The sequence below is a fragment of the Zootoca vivipara genome, chromosome 9 (genome assembly GCF_963506605.1).
Source record: "Zootoca vivipara chromosome 9, rZooViv1.1, whole genome shotgun sequence".
NCBI classification, from domain to species: domain Eukaryota; kingdom Metazoa; phylum Chordata; class Lepidosauria; order Squamata; family Lacertidae; genus Zootoca; species Zootoca vivipara.
This window is the reverse complement of record NC_083284.1, coordinates 20,879,439-20,892,682: the sequence shown is the minus strand read 5'-3', so window position 1 is coordinate 20,892,682 and position 13,244 is coordinate 20,879,439. Positions and strand designations below refer to the sequence as shown.

At 43.9% G+C, this 13,244-nt stretch overlaps 1 protein-coding gene across 2 annotated transcripts; it reads left to right on the top strand.

Annotated features, from left to right (window-relative positions):
• Nucleotides 1-3,513: 3,513 nt before the first annotated feature.
• Nucleotides 3,514-12,518, top strand: DDIT4L (DNA damage inducible transcript 4 like). Of its 2 annotated transcripts, none has more exons than XM_035112478.2 (3): nt 3,514-3,628; nt 4,255-4,396; nt 9,630-12,518. In XM_035112478.2, the coding sequence occupies exons 2-3, from the start codon at nt 4,309-4,311 to the stop codon at nt 10,112-10,114; spliced, it is 573 nt and encodes a 190-aa protein (XP_034968369.1). In that variant the 5' UTR covers nt 3,514-3,628; nt 4,255-4,308; the 3' UTR covers nt 10,115-12,518. The 2 variants fall into 2 exon arrangements, with proteins under 2 accessions (XP_034968369.1, XP_034968368.1); XM_035112477.2 differs by lacking the exon at nt 3,514-3,628 and adding an exon at nt 3,671-3,902.
• Nucleotides 12,519-13,244: the final 726 nt, after the last annotated feature.

Genomic DNA, 13,244 nt, shown 5'->3' with positions numbered 1-13,244 from the left:
CACTCTAGCATATACCTCCTTCCTCCCCCAATTATTTTCTCGGCTCTGAGCAAGTTCACCTGCTCCCAGACCCCCCTGCTCCTGCTTTCACCATTTTGAGGAGGAACAATTCGTCGTGCTCTGTTCACTGGATCACATAGCCCTCTTTCACACCTGCTGAAAAAGGTATTGTTATAGGTTTGTGGGGGTAAGTGTGGATGGCATTCGTGGGTCCCTTAACGCCTGTGGTTCTGTATCAACAAAGCTTAGAAGAGGCCACTGAACCAGTCAGACCATTTCCTTTGTCAAGGCAATAGCCTTAGCTGGCCAGTTAAGTACTGCCAGTTACATGTTCAAAGAGAATAAAAAAATACCTTCAGTAGCACCTTAAAGACCAACTAAGTTTTTATTTTGGTATGAGCTTTCGTGTGCATGCACACTTCTTCAGATATTTCTTGTGCATGCACACAAAAGCCCATACCAAAATAAAAACTTAGTTGGTCTTTAAGGTGCTACTGAAGGTATTTTTTTATTTTGCTTCGACTCAGACCAACACGGCTACCTACCTGTAACATGTTCAAAGAGGTTGCTCTGTTGACATAAAGACAAATGATGACTATGTACTGTACTACCTCCACTGTGGGAAGCAGTATGCCCCTGAAGGTCAGTTGCTGGGAATCGCAGGTAGGGAGAACATCCCTGTACTCAGGTCCTGCTTGCAGGCTTCCCACAGCCATCTGGTTGGCCACTGTGAGAACAGAACACGGGACTGGATGGGTTTATGGCTTGATCCAGCAGGATGCTTCTTGCACTCTTATTTAGAAATTGCAGCTTTCTGCATCAGTGCATTGCCATCCCAGTAAATGTGCTGATTATGCGTGGAAGCTTCTCCCGTTAAAATTCTACCTGACCTGCAAACTGTTAAAACTATAGGAGCCTGGCCAGGAACATAGTAAACCGAAGGACATATGGAATGGAAGCATAGCTGCCAAGTCTCCCGTATTCCCTGGGAAACCCCCGTTTTTCCAGCTGTCCCCAGCCGAAAAAAACGGTTTTTTTTTTGTTTTTCACGGTTTATTCTGGTGCGGCGGCCATTTTGGAACTGGGCAGAGCATGCTCAGAAGCGACTTTTGATGCTGCTTTGCCCAGTTCCAAAATGGCTGCAGCGCGACTTCTGGTGCAGCGGCCATTTTGGAACAGGGCAGAGCAGCATCAAAAGTCGCTTCTGAGCATGCTCCACCCAGTTCCAAAATGGCAGCAGCACTACTTCTGGTCTGCTACTTCCGGTCCAGTCCCTTATTTCTCAGGCCAGAACTTGGCAGGTATGAATGGAAGGAAAATACATCCTCATTATCCTTAATTCCTTAATTCAAGTTCAGCAGTACAGTACTTTTCCAGGAGTATTCAGGGTAGCCTATGACAGCAAACACACACAAAATAATATTGTGGCATCTCAAGACTGTGGGTCAGACTATACCTTATGCTAAGTGCATCACTTGGAAACACATGAGGCTTTTAAAAAATAAAAACAGTAGGCAGAGGGCCTTGGTTTTCACCAGGACCCCAGAGGAGGTTTAACCCTTCCTATTCTAGCCCCCTTCCCAATAATTTCCCCTCCTCTCCTCTGCTTTTAACCCTGGAGGCAAGACCCACCATTAAGTACCCATTGATCTTCAAAGACCCAGTCTCTGCTCTCCTTGTAGAAGGGGTAGGGAAACTATGGTGTTTCAGAAGATGCTAGTCTGCCACTCCCATTGTCCCTGATCATTGATCATGCTGGATGGGGTTGGTAGCAATTGGGGGGGGGGGTCTGACAACATGCAAATTCCCTGCCTTATAGGGACACTCCCCGAGATCCAAAATCCTAAAACACTCATGCAAGCTCCTGTTAATTTGGCTAAGATGCTGGTTTTCTTAGCCATCTCAATGAGCAGGATACTGTAACAGCCTGATGTTCGTGGGGGGGGGGGAGAGATTCCCCTGGCACCAAACTAAATCCCTCCTTGCAACTCATCTGCTTCTCCTGGTGGGCTTGCTTATTCCCTGATCGCAGAAATAGGTCCAGTCACATGTTGGGCACACGAGTCCTCTGTCCCTGAGCAAGAGTGGTAACAGATTGTGCGTTAGGAGCAGTGCCTTTGTAACACTGGCAACCTCCTCTGTTCATTAAGTCCCAGTTGCTTTTTTAGTAAAGCCTGTAGCATTTAAATACTGCATTTTCCCCTTCTTATATCACTCCTGTGCATAATTCTGTCTCCTCATATTAAGGAGTGTGTGAGCAGGTTCTGGATACCATTGTGCACACATATTTTGCAGATTGCAAACAGAATAGAGTTGCAAGATGGAAAATGTCATGTTAGAATCACAGGAACCCTGTTTCAAGTACAAATAGCTGCTGGAAGTATAAAGAAAAAGAAGCAGAAAAGGAGCAGAAAAGAATTTTTATCTATGCAACAAATGCCCAGAGACGGAAAGAAGACAAAGTCCCTACCAAAGAAGAATGGCAAACTAAGCTGTTGGAACATGCCAAAACTGACTGGAAAGCTCAGGAACTAAGAAGACCAAAACTTTAATAAAGAATGGGGGGAAATTGTAACCTATCTGGGAAACCACTGTAAGCAGATGAAAACATCAGCAGGATTGCAATAATACTTGTAACGTAGCAAATACTGTGGATAGAATGGAGTGATATAAAATATGGATTACAGAATAATATGCAGTTAAAAAGGTTGACAATAGGACCCATGGAGGAGAAAGTGGGAAGTCCAGAGATTTGGAGGAATCTCTAAATAAGGATATATATTTTGTATTGTAATAATTTTATATTTGTAAAACCAAATAAAAATATTTCAAAAAAGGAAGGAAGGAAGGAAGGAAGGAAGGAGGAAGGAACCCTGTTTGCCCAACATGGGGATTGTACCTATGACCCTGAAATTAAGAGTCTCATGCGCTTCTGACTGAGCTATCCCGTTGGCTAGAAGGAAATGTGTCTCTACCCCTGGGTTAGTGTGCCAGGCAAGGACCTGGGTTCAAATCCCCATTTGGCCACGAAGCTCACCAGCTCTCAGCCTGAACTACCTCACTGGGTTGTGATGAGGATTAGGAGGGGATTGTGGGGGCTGGGTGTGAAAACCACTTGTGCCCCCTTGAGCGACTTGGTGGGCTTGAAATGTAGCCATCAATAAACTAATAAGCAAGTGGGCCTTCGGGAGAGGGGGCGGGGGGAGCTGCCATCACGTCACCCATTCACACGCACAGTGCACACATGCGCAACCAGGTGAGTAGAAAAAAGCTAACAGCAAGGAGAGAAGCGGATCAAAACACTGCTGAAGACATTGATTGACAGAGATAGATGGGTGTGTGTGTGTGTGTGTGAGAGAGAGAGAGAGAGAGAGAGGTCAGGTGACCGATGTTTTCCTCTCTCCCAAGTCTTTCTGACATTCAATCTGACCAATCCAGTGATTAGCTCGCCTTCTCTCTCTCTCTCTTCCCCCCCCCCCCGGCATCTCTTCTTTCACATGGGTGAACTGAGTTAAGAGGCTGTTTGCGCCTCTTCCTCCGACGCGCAACTCACCTTCACGCAGCCGCCAATCGGGAGAGAGATTCGCCTGCAAAGTTTGCCGCTGCCCCCCAAAGACCTGCGGAGGAGGTGGAGCATTGGGCGGGGGTAGCAGAGAGATATATATAGATATCTGTATATATAAGTCGCTCTCGTAGTAAGAGACAGAGAGAGGAAGGGTGGGTGGTGTGGAACAACGGGTGGAAGTTTGCACTTATTTATTACTTTTTGTATTCCTAGGTGGGTTGTTGTCGTGTTTCTTTCCCTTTTTTACACTTTTTATATAAAAGCTGTGATTTCCAATGAAAGCTAAAGTTGCTTTTCTAGAAAATTAAAATTTCCGTGCACTTGACATTTTCAGCAGGTAAGAGGAGCTGTTTGTCTTGGGGGCTGTATTAATGGATTGTGTTTACTGTTCTGCAATCTGCCTGTGAACTGCTCCCCCCCCTTTTTAAAAAACAACAACAACCAAATAAATTATCTAGTTTTCTTATTTAAAAAAATATGTTTGATTTCACTCTCCCCCCCCCCCCCCCGGGACTTTAAACTGCTAATGGATTGTAAATAACACATAGATTGTTTTCTTCAATACGTTGTGGTCTGATGCTTATCAACTTTCCCCTGCTGCAGCTTTTCCAGTTTTGAGAATTGTGTGCTGTTATCTTTTTATTGTCTAACGGCCTGTCAATGAACTATCTTTGCTTTTTCTTCTTCAGTTAACCCAGAGAGGTAAGCTCGCCTCTTGGTGGCAAGGACAATTGTTCTTCAGAATGGTGGCAACCAGCAGCTTCAACATTAAAAATTCTGCATGTATCTCTGAACTGATACAGCACCGCTTTCGGCCTGCACCCGTGACTGGTGAGTGGGTTCAGATGCTGGTGGTTATTGCCACACTTACTAACTGAATGCAATCCAGATCTCCAATTGTCTTTTTGGGCTTGCATGTGTACACACAGAGAGGTCCTTGGGCTACAAGTCTTGTGCAAAAAATTTTTTTAAAAAAAAAATCATGCAGTTTGTTGGTTGGAAATATTTATAAAGGTAAAGGGACCCCTGACCATTAGGTCCAGTCGTGACCAACTCTGGGGTTGCGGTGCTCATCTCGCGTTATTGGCCGAGGGAACCGGTGTACAGCTTCCGGGTCATGTGGCCAGCATGACAAAGCCGCTTCTGGCGAACCAGAGCAGCACATGGAAACGCCATCTACCTTCCCGCTGGAGCAGTACCTATTTATCTGCTTGCACTTTGACGTGCTTTCGAACTGCTAGGTGGGCAGGAGCTGGGACCGAGCAATGGGAGCTCACCCCATCGCGGGGATTTGAACTGCCGACCTTCTGATCGGCAAGCCCTAGGCTCTGTGGTTTAACCCACAGCGCCACCCGCGTACCTTAAACTACCCTAAAATTGAACTTGGTGTCAGCTAGTGTGAACAGCTGGAGGATACAACTCTCCCCCCCCCCCCCGCCGCCCAAATTCCACTTCCAGAAAGATCAACATGTTGATGAGATACACAGTGAATTAAAATTGTTTGCGGGTGCATCATGGAAAATTACCGTATGCAAAATGTGTGTAGCATGTGTGGAATGGATCTCAGACTTCATTTCAAGAAGCTCTTCCTAAAGCCCTGAGATTTGGTCATTTAACTGCATGTTAAGCAGCAGATCCCCCTCCCCCACTTAGCCTGCAAGAATTGGACAGTGTGCTATTATTAGGCCTTTGCAAAAACATTGTGCAACTCTCTTAGCAACTTTTTGCTATGTGTGCTGTGCCCTACATTGCCACGCCAAAGAAAGTAGTTGGAGCCAATCATATTTTCATGGGAAAAGCATACTGTTTTCCTGATAGGAACATAGGAAGCTTCCTTGCACTGAGGTCATTGGTCCAGCTAGTTCAGTATTCTCTACACCAGGCATGTCCAACAGGTAGACCGTGATCTACTGGACATCTGTGGTAGGTCACTGGTAGATCACTGGCTCCCCCCAAAGAAGCTCAGCAACTTTGGCTCCCCTAAAAAAAGCTCTACATCTTTGCCCTGAAGCCCCCAAAACAGGGCTTTCCTTCCTACAAAAAAGCTCAACTTTGACCCCCCCCAAAAAGAAACATGGATGGCTTTCCTTCCTAAAAGCTCAACAATCTCAACCTGAATCCCCCCAAAAGGGGGTAGATCACTGTGAGTTTTTAACTCTGTGAGTAGATCGCAATTTCTTGGAAGTTGGCCACCCCTGCTCTACACTGATAGGAGATGCCCTATCTGGAGTTACTGGGGCTCAAACCTGTGGCCTTCTCTGGGCAAAACAGATGCTCTACCACTGAGCTATAGCCTTGTGACAGCTCTAAAGAAAAATTGTAACCACAAATGACTGATGGACTTGTTAATTTTGTTTTGTTTTGTTTTTGTTTTTTTAGTGTTTGTTTTGTTACTTTTCTTTCTTTCTTTATTTCTTTTTTACTGTTCAACTCTTTATTCAATTTTTGTTTTGACAAAACATAGCAAAATATCCCAAAATGACAATACAAAATAAACAAAACACATAGAATAATATAATAACAGGATATTCCCAAGTAAAATAGTACAATCCTTGGTAATTCAGAATCAAAAATCCTTTCATCCAATCATATCAGCCCAATCCTTTATCTCCTCCCCTCCCCTCTTCTCCTATTTGCCCTCCCCCTCCCCCTCCTGACTTCCCTCACCGATATATGATTTCTCATTTAATCTTACCTATAAATTTTCTGTTGCGTTATATAAATTATATTTGAAATGCTTTCCCTTCCTGTACAATATTTTGTCAATTTTGTTTTAATAGGTTTCTTTCAATGCCTTCAGTGATTTTTCTCTCTTAATGCTAGAACTTCGGGTCATCTTATGAATCTGAAACAGACAAGAAGTACTTCTCCCCCCAGGGCATGGTTACACAATGGAATTTGCTAGCACAAGATGTGGGGGTGGTCACCACCAATTTAGATGGCCGTGAAATGGAATTTGATAAATTCATGGAGAATAAGGCTATCTGTGGCTATTACAATGATGGTTATATCCCCTGAATAATAGTCACTGGCTGAGGAGCAATACTAGTGACTCATTGTGCTCACGTCCTGCTTAGAATCGGGACGTGAGTGGCGCTGTGGTCTAAACCACTGAGCCTAGGGCTTGCCAATCAGAAGGTCGATGGTTTGAATCCCTGCGACAGGGTGAGCTCCCATTGCTCGGTCCCAGCTCGGGAAGCACATCAGAGTGCAAGTAGATAAATAGGTACCACTCCGGCGGAAAGGTAAACGGCATTTCCGTGTGCTGCTCTGGTTCGCCAGAAGCGGCTTTGTCATGCTGGCCACATGACCTGGAAACTGTACGCCGGCTCCCTCGGCCAATAACGCGAGATGAGCACTGCAACCCCAGAGTCGGTCACGGCTGGACCTAATGATCAGGGGTCCCTTTACCTTTACTTTTTACTGCTTAGAATCATAAAATTGTAGAGTTGAAAGGGACCCTGAGGATCATTTAGTTCCACCCTCTGCAATGCATGAATCTCAGCTAAAAACAGGCAGGTGGTCATCCAACCTCTGCTTAAAAACCTCCAAGGAAGGAGAGTCCACCTTTCTAAGGAGTTTGTTCCACTGTCTAAGAGCTCTTACCATCAGAAGATTCTTCCTGGTGTTTAGTCGGAATCTCTTTTCTTGCAATTTGAATACATTGGTTCAGGTTCTACCCTCTGGAGCAGGAGAAAACAAGCTTGCTCCATCTTCCATGTGACAATCTTTGAGATGTTTCAAGATGACTATCATATCTCCTTTCAGTCTCTTCTTTTCCAGGCTAAACATACCCAGCTCTTTCAACTGTTCTTGGTGTCCAGACCATGGCTGTCAAGTTTTCCCTTTTCTCGCGAGGAAGCCTATTCAGCATAAGGGAATTTCCCTTAAAAAAGGGGAGAACTTGACAGCTATGGTCCAGACCTTGGTGCCCTCCTCTACGCACATTCCAGCACCTAAAATTGTGGCAGCCAGAACTAGACACGGTACTCCAGGTGTGGTCTGACCAAGGCAGTATAAAGTGGTACTGTTACTTCCCTTGATTGGGACACACCGTGCTTCTGTTGATGCAGCCTAGAATAGCATTGCCCTTTTTGCTGCCGCATCACACTGTTGACTCAGGTTAAGCTTGTGGTCTACTAAGACCCCTCAATCCTTCTCACATGTACTACTGGTAAGCCTGGTGTCCTACATCTGATATTTGGACATCTGGTTCTTCCTGCATAAGTGCAGAACCTTATATTTGTCCCTGTTGAAATTCATTTTGTTAATTGGGGCCCAGGTCTTCAATCTGTTAAAGTCATCTTTAGTGCCAGTTTTGCCTTCTGAGGCACTTTGGCACCTGCACACTCCACTGCACCCTCATTTCCTTCATCCAATTCATTTATAAAGACTTTGAACAACAACAGGCCCAGGACAGAACCCTGCGGCACCCCACTTGCCTCTTTTTTCCAGAATCACGAGGAACCATTAGTGAGCACTTTGGTCAGTCAACCAGCTACAAATCTACCTTATTCACCCCACATTTTACCAGCTTCTCTGCAAGAATTTGCAGAAGACTTTGTCAAAAGCCTTACTGAATACAATATACACTATGACCACAGCATTCCCCTGATCCACCCAGCTTGTTTGTGGACTTCCCAAAGCATCTGGTTGTCTACTGTAGGAGACATGATGTTGGACTACATGGACCTTTGGACTGATCCAGGAGAGTTCACCATATAAACTGTTCTGAACACTAACCCAACCAATAGGTGACATTTTGCAAACCAGCAACATGGCTGTGTTCACCAACTATGGTGAAAAAAATCGTACCCTTTTTTTTTTTTTACACCAGCTGGATATCAACTTTGATTTTTGATTTTTTTAGGGCTGGTCCTTGGAATGTGTCCTACCAAAATAAAACTACACAAAATTTTGCAGAGAACCTTTAACCCAAGGACTGGAGAAGTTATTGCATACCAAAATAATAATGCCATGAAATTCATTTTCTAAGCACTATTTTATCAGTATGCATCCTAAGATGAAAGTCAAAATAAATAAGGACTAAGTAAATGCTTATGATTTTAGCAGAGCTATCAAACTAATTCAATAGTTTCCAGATGATTAGTATCTGCATTATATTTGATATCTGCAGGCTAAGCGCTTATTGGAAGTAAAACAGCTACCACTCAGCCCTTTCTTGCAACACTACCTGAAATATTTCTAAAAGTTCCATCTCCTTTTAAAACTATCCTGTCACAATCAAAATAGCCCCAAGAAAAACAAGCATGTTTACTGATGATACCTAAACCTCCTCCTCACCAGCTTAGTGACCAGATAGAGCAGCCGAAGCTTGCATCCCTAAATTTGCACATAAATATTAGCAATGTATTGGCATATACCTTTTAGCAAAACTGAAGCTTTCCTATAGGTTGAGAAATAACTTTTCATCCAACTGGACTCAGCAAAACATTAATTCAAATGGATTGCAGCCTTACAGTTTTGCTTGCAATCCTCTTTGCCACGTTAAAAGATGTGGTGAAAACGGTGCCTAAATTTCCTCCAATGTTTAATTTAGTGAGGTGAACAAGTTGCTTCTCTTTCGGCTGTGTGTGTGTGTGTGTGTCTGAAGCAATTTGGCTCAGCTTCTGACAACCTGCCCAAATGTAATCTATTAAGAAAAGCATGATTGGATCACTTGCTTAGGAGTCTTGTGTGTCATCTCTGTGTGTTTTTCTACTGACATCTTCTTCTGTTCCTCTTTAGCAAATAATCAAATGTTTGTTAGTGGCCAAAAGGGCCATATCCTGATTGCAGTGCACTTCATGACCACTTTGTCAAGGGAAAGGCGATTTAATAAATTGTTATTTCTGCATGAAGTCAAAGTGGGGTTGCTTGTTGGCAGCAGATACAGTAGACCTAGCTGCAATTTTATATTAGCCTGGGGTGGGGGACAACAAACACACTATATATAATATCTGAAATCTTGGCTTGCTGTAATTATTTGATACTGCCGGTGGTGGCTGGCTGGCTTCTTGCCTGGTAACCGAGAATCTCTTTCCTCCTCTTCTATCCTTTACAGATTTTGACTACTGGGATTATGTAGTGCCCGAACCCAACTTTAATGAGATGGTGTTTGAGGAACAGAAATGTCAGAGTCTAGTTAGAATGCTGGAGAGCTGCCTGTCTAAATCAAAACAGACTAAACTGCGTTGCTCTAAGGTTCTAGTCCCTGAGAAGCTAACCAGGAGGATAGCCCAAGACGTCTTGCGTCTCTCTTCCACCGAGCCTTGTGGCTTAAGAGGCTGTGTCATTCACGTCAACTTAGAAACAGGAAATGTGTGTAAAAAGCTGGACAAGATTGTCTATGACCCCACTGTCGTTCCTACTTTTGAACTGACACTGGTGTTCAAACAGGACTGCTGTTCATGGCCTAGTTTCAGGGATTTCTTCCCCAGAGCTTGCTTCACTTCCGGCATCAAACGTACTCTGATCCTGAGTCCTGGGTTTCGTCTAATTAAGAAGAAATTGTATTCCTTGATTGAAACAGTTGTGGAAGAATGCTAACAAAAACAAAAAAAACCCACCTGTTTTTAACAGTTTAAATAACTGAGCCTGAAACCCTTAGAAATATGATTTTTATTTTTATTTTAAGAGGATTGCGACTTTTGCACAGATACCCTCTATTTAGGCTGGCTAAACCTCGGTGCAGCTACTTGGTACTGGGTAAAATGAGAAGGAACACAGCTACTGATACTTGAAACATTCCTTGATGAGCACCAGAAAGTCCCAATAGCCAACCTGATTGCTGCTTATTGCTAGCCGCTGTACTAAATGTTCCCTGTTAACAATTTGGCATTCTTGACCCCCCCCTTTCCTCCCTCCTTCCTTTTTTTTAAAGAAAAAAAACTAAGTTCTCTAAATTCAGCTTCTTTAAGAAGAACTAGAGGAAGTTATCCTTTATACCCTTCAAAGAACAAAAACAGCCGGCAGTGTGCTTTTGACATAAATACAGGAGCTGGGAACTTTTGGGTCTCCGGGTGTTACTGAACTACAAAGGTCACCATCCCTGGACACTGGCCATGCTAGCTGGGGCTGATGGGAGTTGTAGTACAGCAACTACTGTGTTAATAGGAACCATGCTTCCATATGTTGTTTGTAGCACCAAACACACAGGTAGAAAGTATTGGAAGGACGTGGAACTAAAGCAGGCATCCCCAAACTTCGGCCCTCCAGATGTTTTGGACTATAGTTCCCATCATCCCTGACCACTGGTCCTGTTAGCCAGGGATCATGGGAGTTGTAGGCCAAAACATCTGGAGGGCCGCAGTTTGGGGATGCCTGAACTAAAGTCTTTGTGAGGAACCTGTTCTTCAGCTGTTCCTGGACTACAACGCCCATCATCCCTGATCATTGGCCATGCTGGTTGAAGCTGATGGAAACTGGAATCCAATAACAACTGATGTGCTACGGATTCCCCATCCCGGAACAAAAAGTTAAGGCTTGGGTGGCAAAGCAACAATAGCTTAAATTTCATCCTGCTAGTAATTTGTGGGGGACTAACAAAAATTAGCATAGTTCTGTCCTTACGGGATCCTCCAGATGGAAGGGTTTGTGTTAAAATGGTTCCCCTAAAGTGTTAGTAACAACTGCACTATATTTCAATTGAAACGTGGTGTATTTTGAATTCTGTAGAACCCCTGAAGGTGGCTTTTGGCACTAAATGCTGCAGGTATTTTTTACTCTGTCTCGTAGAAGAAGTGGTGGTGGTCTCCATCGATACACCTGACCTACCTCACATCTATTTCTGGAAAAAAGGGGGGGGCTATTGCTGTAGTACACAGTTGCCTTCCATTTTTGGTGTGAAAGAACAACTCACACAACCACTTCTTGGGCTTCCCTTCAGTCATGTCCAAAATGATTGCTGGTTTTCAGGTGACCACTTGATCATCTAAAAACCACAGCCGGTTGACTTTATTATGGTCCCGCAGACGATTCATAGTTGACGGGTTCAGAAGGCTGCTTTACCACAGATTGGGAGGAAGAAGTTCCCATTCTGATGTTCACTGTTGATTCCCTCTTAGAGTTTCTTGGCTTAGCCAAGGGGAAATCTACATGGCCATAGAGGCAAGAGAGGCCAGCTGAATATCTTTTATTATTTTTTTGCTGACTTGCCACCCATGTGTACTCCAGACATGAGCCATCTATGATCCAAAGAGCAGCATATATGTGTGGTTCTTGGTATCCTCTTCTCCATAATACTTTTGTCAAGGATGTGTCCCTACTTCAGCAGCAGCAGGGAAATGTTCCTTATTAATATTAAGGCTATGAAAGGCTTCTTTCCCTTGGAAGTGTTAGGGTGGAGGTCTTTCATCTTGGTCGTGCCAAACCTTCAGCTTTCGTCTCTTGCCTGGACTTCAGCTATTACCATAAGTTGCCCATTACTGTCCTTTCAGGAACCCAGTAATCACACTGAGGATGGAGGGTGTGAGGTTTGCCACTCTTTTAGCCCCCATTGAATCAAATTGGCTGCTTGTGTCAAGCAAAGGTATTGCACTGAATGTCTTGAATGCCTCTTGGCTTTAAACTCCTATAGCTCACAGCGCTGAGATTTAAGCACTGTTCATGCAGATGGGCCATGTTAACATACCAGGATTCGTGGTTTTCTTTGGGAAAAGCACTTCATGAGGGACCAGATCCTACTATACATAAACATTGAGAAACAGGGATATTGAGAAAAGACTGTTGTAGTGTGAATAGTAGGCAGCGTTGTCTAATGCCAAGGAATTTTTGTTTCTGCGTCTGGGCTAGTTTAGCATTTTGCTAATATCCAATAAAAAGGGTGTGATCTTGGAAGCTTCTACAGGTGACACTCCTGATTTCCTTCAAATGCTATTATTTGGAGGGGCCAAACTTATATGTACATGGCATGTATTTCAGAAAGACTAATAGACCTGGGCGGGGGATGGGAGTATTGCAGAGAAAGGGATGTCTCTGTTGCCTGTTAGTTGCAGAAGACTGAATTTTAAATAGCTGACATTGGAATAAAAATTGGCCCATTTCTCTATACCAGCTACTGAACTTCTGTCTTGTTGCTATAGGACCATTGTAAACTCATGATGCACTTAAAGCCGCTGTTAACCTTCTGGTGTTAAATGGCCGCCATTTGTATGGGTGGGTGTTGCACTGACGCAGATGCCAGAATTGTTTTGAAGTTGCAAAATGTTTTTAGTTTTTGCATTGCCTTGTTATGGTCTTAGCATTGATCTTAAAGTGTTGGTTCCTATGGAAGGAGATGTAAGTCTGTCTTATAAATAAAGGTATATTTTTAACTCTCAGATCTCGGGTTTTCGTTTTTGTTTAGTCTCGAGAAGAATTAAGGTGCCTGGCCTGTCACTTCCGGAAAGGGCCACCAAAATGAAGAAGGGGATGTAGCATTGCAGAAAGGTTTTTCTCACAACACTAGAAATTGTGGACATTCAATGAAGCTGAACTTAGGACAGATGAACTATGGAATTCGCTCCCGCAGAGACAGTGAGGGCCACTGTCACAGAAGGGTGTTGGCTACTCCCGAGTAAGCACTCCACACATCGTCCGGATTTTTCAGAGTTTTATTGTGCATGCTATAAACAGTGCTGAGATGTCTCAAATCATGTCTGCTCTGCATGGGGCAGAAGCCCGCAATGGCGTCTCGCGG

What these genes read in the sequence shown, in the direction of transcription:
- DDIT4L (XM_035112478.2), top strand. Translation starts at nt 4,309, where the DNA reads ATGGTGGCAACCAGCAGCTTCAACATTAAAAATTCTGCATGTATCTCT. An exon ending in TCGGCCTGCACCCGTGACTG is followed by an intron (nt 4,397 to 9,629) that starts GTGAGTGGGTTC and finishes TATCCTTTACAG; the next exon opens with ATTTTGACTACTGGGATTAT.